The sequence below is a fragment of the Acanthisitta chloris genome, unplaced genomic scaffold (genome assembly GCF_000695815.1).
Source record: "Acanthisitta chloris isolate BGI_N310 unplaced genomic scaffold, ASM69581v1 scaffold26360, whole genome shotgun sequence".
Classification (NCBI taxonomy): Eukaryota; Metazoa; Chordata; class Aves; order Passeriformes; family Acanthisittidae; genus Acanthisitta; species Acanthisitta chloris.
In genome coordinates, this window is record NW_008651474.1 from 13,239 (window position 1) to 18,904 (window position 5,666).

Genomic DNA, 5,666 nt, shown 5'->3' on the forward strand with positions numbered 1-5,666 from the left:
CACCACCTGGGAAGAAGCCCTGAATACAGGCCCAGTCATCAGGGCAGGAACTATCTCCCCTTCAGCTACTGCTACAAAAGGAAATTCCCTTTCACAGAGGTTCAAGCTCAGTGTCCAGAGCCCTTGCCCTGTGCACCTGTTGGATTGCTACTAACAGGCTTGTTTTGTGTTAACACCACCTTCTGTCTCCAGTCATGGCTGGAATAGAAAACCAAGCTCTGAACAGCCCCATGCCCTCTCATACAGCACTGCTTCAATGCCTCACCTGTTATTACATCTCAACATGAGTTTTTCTCAATTATTTTCGCCACAAACAAGACTAGGACAGGTTAACAAAACAGAATGCAGACTGTGACCAGAAATGCAAAGACCTGTTATAAACTGAGAGCAGTGATGTGTAGCTAGGATAAGGTAGAAAGACATAGCTTCCTTCCCACTACAGGCTGAAACCTCTAAGTCTGGTCTCACAATCACTCCTTTCATGGGGAACAGAGCCCTAGTCATTATGTTTTTCCCTAGAAAGACAATTTAAGCAAAGTGGTGATCCAGAGGGTGAAATAACTCCTATTGAGACAGTCCAGAGCTAACACTTGACAAGGCAGCAACAAGACAAGAAGCCTTGAAAGCAGAGCAGATGCAGGCACCACAACAAAATTACAGCTTCCATCCTGTTCATGTCTTGAAACCATATACAATACTCATCTTCAGTGCAATTTTTCACATTACATAGCTCTAAAAATATTTTGTCTTTATTATGTTTAGTGATGTAAATGGCTGATTAAATAGATTTCATCAAGCAATCAAAATAGAACAACCTTTTTGTTTCCACTCTGCAGAACTACCATCTGCCCTAGGGAAATAAAAAGCTTGAGGACTACTATTTCATATTAAACTGCTGAAGCTAACAAACAATTCCAGGAACATACTGTGTCTTGATAGTTTATGAAATAGTTTAAAGCATGCATGCTTTTTCTTTCCCCCATGTGCATCCAATTTCCTATTGATTCAGCATCCATATCCTGCATAAACCTGAGCTACACAAGTTTTCAGCAGTGCCTCTACCTGGAGCTGATCTGCTGTGAAGCTGGTCCGAGCTCTTTTTGCTGGTTTTGGATGGTTGACATCTTGTTCTGTTAGTAAAGCTCCTTCCACACTAATCCCATTACCTGAAGCATTAAAAAGAAAAAAACAGTGCCTGCTAAACATTCACAATGGTGTTATGAATAAGTCAGACTGCTCTCCAACAATAACCAACAGCACTTGGTCAGCTGAATTTCAGCTTTAAAAAGCCATATTCTATTCAAAGTTAAATTGAGTGGCACCATTACACCATACCCCAAACAACTTGCTTGCAAGTGAAGGAAGAAATTAATCTAGCATGATATTTTCTCAAGGTATGCTGTTGCTTTCTTTTCCTAAGGACAGAAAACAAGTTACACAAGCTCAAAAAAAATTAAAGCATAATATAATTTGCAAATTATTTTAATTCCAGAACCTGTGCTTCCAGTCTCAGTAAAGCCAGGCAATTACCTCTTAATAAGGAAGATGAAGTAAATGCCAACAATGTATTTAAAACTGAACCACATAGTTCTCAACAAAAGCAGCATGTTACCATTTTCGACTTCTCTTTTCAGATTGTCCAACATGCAGTCGTAATGTACTCTACAAAGGACTTTCTCTTCAACCAAAGCAAACTCCTCTCCAGTTGAAAGCTGCCTTTTGCAGGAGAAGCATGCAAAGCATGCCAAGTGGTACACGTTCCCTTTGGCCCTCCGGACCCAGTCAGTGGAGTGGATGTGCCTCCCACAGCGGGAGCAGCGCGTGCCGTACCGCCTGCAACGAGAACAGCCATCAGGGGCAAGGGCAGACACCACCGGCCCAGACCAAGGCAAGACCGCTACAGGAACAGAGGTTAGTACTTTCACAAAACAAAGAGCAAAATTGAAGCATATTAACTCCTATATGAATTCACAACTCTTCATCTTTCTTTTGATAATTAGTCCTAATAAAGGCTGAGAGATGGAAACAACTCATTTTGTGTTCAAAATCCTCCCAATTATTCAAATGTATTTCACATTGGTCTAGGGGTAGTCTGAATTATTATATTTCGCTATATCATCTTTCACATTCAGCACCTTCAGCAGAGGGGAAAAACCTGTATCTTCATACTTCTTTCTTCAATTATATTCAAATATCTGCAAATACTTACATTATTACAGTAGAATATTTCTCTTTGAAGAGGAAGCTAGCCACCAAGGTATGTTGATTGTTTAGATAAGAATTTGTCCTGAACATCTTTGCAGACTCATAAATTCTTTTTTCAAGTCACACAGAACTGTGTTTTTCCAGAAGTTCACAGCATTCAGCCTGCCCCCTCCCTCTCTTTCGGTGTCAGACATGACTAGCTGGACATAATCCTGTCACCGCACTGGTGAGAAACCCATAGTTTGGTCTAGCAGTCAAACTAGAGAAGTACTAGAAATCACATTAAAATTAACAGCAAAATTTTCTGCTTTCTGTATCAAAGACTTTGCATCTTGAGTACTTACATTGCCAATACAAATTAATATCCTTCCTTACAGGATTAGCCCTTAATCTTGAAAAACGCTTCACATTCCAAATCAAACTGATCACAGAAAGGTGTAATTGCTGAAAGCTTCCTTTAAAGATCACAAGATTTATTCTGAGTTGATTTTGCAGTTCCCTGTGATGCCCCACGTCCCACACCAGCAAAGTGCTACTCCAAGTAGATCATCTCAGCTCTACCCTGCATTCTCAGCCAGCATCACTCAAAGATGATTCTTTGCAGACGTGATAGCGTTACAACTGTACTGTGGCAGGGACTCTGGCTGTTTTTTCCCCCGTGCATACAGAAGTAAGCAATGGTATAAATGCAGCAGCAATGTGCAACAGTGGAGGGGCAGGGAGTTACATTAGACAGGTTTGGGGTTCCCCAAGTCCCTCAGCAAGACAAGTCAGAGTTTAAACTACTGAAAATAAACCTAGCAAATAAAAAAAGAGCCTCTAGGGCATTTCAGTTGTGGCTTAAGTCAAAACTAACAAGCAAATGTAACAGTTATCTGATAAATGATGTTCCTGGATGATATACCTGAAATAATCAAGTTTACAGAAGATATCTTTATCTTTGATGTAGCAGCTGGTATGCCTTCCCAGGGATGTTCTGCAAACACTGCACGAGAGGCAGCGCACATGCCAGCAGAGGTCATTCACCTGCGAAAGCACAACACAAAAATATCCCTCAACGCTTGTGCTACCAGTAGTACATTTTATATTCACAAACCCTATTTTCTTCCAGACCAGGTCAAAAGTCATATGTACCATGATTCACGGAAAAAAATATCTTCAACACAAAACATTTTTTCTACAGAACTACATGCATATTAAAGGTTAACTAATTTGATGGAGATCTTCAGGATAAGCTTTCATGATTTTGTAATTAAAGCACCAGAAGAGGAAGCAAGAGATTCAAGTTCCATGTAGGTATTTTGTGCCCAGTTCTGTTCTCATAGGATTAAGAGTAACAGAGCAAGTTTTGGCCTTATATGACCTTGGGAAGGCAGCTAACTTACATACTTTTATTTCCAGTCTGTAAAAAGTCTTGCCTAGCAAAGAACAAACTTTGCAAGGTGATTTGAAATTTTAAAATGAGTATTGAAAGCGGGGGGAAAAGTCCATCAAATAGAAACACACCATGAACCTTCACTTGCTAGGTTTCTGTAAAAGCAAAGTTGGGGAATACAGTGAGCTTCAAAACAGCAGCAGTTGTTTTAATACTAAAATCAACATTTCTTTAAGAAATCCATAGCAAAACTAGACATAGTCATGGAATGCAACAGAAATTAGGAGTTTTGAAAACTCACATGAATTTTCACTGCAAGTAAATGACAGCAATTGTTTTAATTTCTGCTTTCCTATACAGAGATATCTTGATTGTGTAGACATTGCAGATGACCTAAATAAATAATTTGACAACCCAAGACTCCCAGTGACCATAAAAAGCAAATAATAACCTTCTGGATAATCCCTGTTACATAGGAGGAATTCTGTAAACCAAACAATGACTAAGTTTAGACTTAAAATTTTTTTCCCCTGAACCAGTTTCTCATACCAAAAAGCCCCTATATTGCCTGTGGCAAAGCAGATTCAAGATAATCCCAGATACGCTTTTCATCAGAGCACTGCCAGACAAACCACAGCAAATGAGAGGCATTGACTCCAACACTCATGCTGGAATCACTCGTTTCAGTCATTCTTCAGGTTATAACATTGCAGTTCGCAGTTGCCCAACACTTTCCCCACTATTATCCTTGTTGGCAGGCACCTTCCCAAACACTGACAAATTTACACCACAGTATAATATGAAACTGCTGATAGCAGCTGTCACCAAAACCACCTTCCCAATTCTGTCTCAGAAGGGCTGCAGAGCAGGGGAGCAGCACTGGGCCAGACTGAACCTGCCCCACAGCCCGTCCTGCCATGCCAAGGCTTCCTAGGCCGCCTCAGGCCTGCCCCAAGCCCAGCACAGGCAAGAGGACCCCGAGCAGCTCTGCACAGCCTGAGCTGACATCCCAGCCACACAGCAGGACACCAACAGCTTCCATAGTTGCCCCATTTAATGTTACTTGTCCATGTTCCTACTTGTTAATTGACAGGGATGAAGTTGAAAGCTATGCTGCTGCTGGCAGTACACCGCAGTGTACCAGCATCGATTCATCTCTGCCTACACAGGACGCAGTAACAGCCAATTTTAACTTTTCTCTAGAGGTCTTTTGCTCCAAGTGTCGTTATCGCAGTCGTTCAGACACGGACCGGGTGATCAGTAAACGATAAACGAGCTGCCAAAGCATCACGAGTTAACGGGACTGGAACCGAGTTCAAGTTGAGGGTTGGACTCGATCCTTGAGGTCTCTTCCAACCAGGTTGATTCTATGATTCTAGGTTGATTCGAAGTCAGCTCTGCTGCCGGTCCGATCGCCCGTTCTGTCCCAGCCCAGGCTGCTTCACTGGGGACCGGGTCATCCGGCTCAGCGGTGCATGGCAGCTCCTGAACCGACCCCGTTTTTAAACGAACACCAGCCCAGCACACATATTCCTCGGACCACCCCACCCAGGACCTAAGAGAATGATTTAGGAACGCCAGCGAGATGCTTTCAGCTGTGTCACCGACTGCAACTTTGCAAATCTACAATGGCTTCGTTTTTAAGGCTGATGGAATCAAGTGATTTGTAGCATGATTGTCCAATCTCACTTTTGAAAGGAGAGAGGGAAGACTCCTTTATCCAGCAGTCTTATCCAGTACCATTTTAACGGCTGTAATATAGAAGGCAAATAGCAGCAGCAGCAACCCCCACACCTCCCCTCCGCCCCAACCACTGTAACATTTTATGTTTAAAGCCACTTGGTATTGTTTGTTTTACTTTGTTACTTTGTCCGGACTACTAAAGCAAAAGAGCTGCTCTGCACGCACACAGCTCACAGATGTTACCTGGCCACTTTTTACAGAAAAAAAACTTATTTCTACATTTCTCAAGAGGCACTTGTGGCTTTAAGTCTCACGACGTACCCCAGATCTGCTTTAGCCAGTAAGACACATTTCGCGCATCCGCCGGCTTACAGAGAGCGCATGGGAGCCGCCGCGGGCGAAC

At 42.4% G+C, this 5,666-nt stretch overlaps 1 protein-coding gene across 1 annotated transcript in view; it reads right to left on the reverse strand.

Moving 5' to 3' along the window:
- LHX8 (LIM homeobox 8) overlaps nucleotides 1–3,235 on the reverse strand; it is a 7,410-nt gene extending 4,175 nt beyond the window's left edge. The window contains exons 1-3 of the mRNA XM_009073517.1: nucleotides 3,110–3,235; nucleotides 1,613–1,833; nucleotides 1,063–1,166 (exon numbers count right to left, since the gene is read on the reverse strand). Of these exons, the coding sequence (XP_009071765.1) occupies nucleotides 1,063–1,166; nucleotides 1,613–1,646 (138 nt within the window). The 5' untranslated portion in view covers nucleotides 1,647–1,833; nucleotides 3,110–3,235. The remainder of the gene's footprint in view (nucleotides 1–1,062; nucleotides 1,167–1,612; nucleotides 1,834–3,109) is intronic.
- Nucleotides 3,236–5,666: the final 2,431 nt, after the last annotated feature.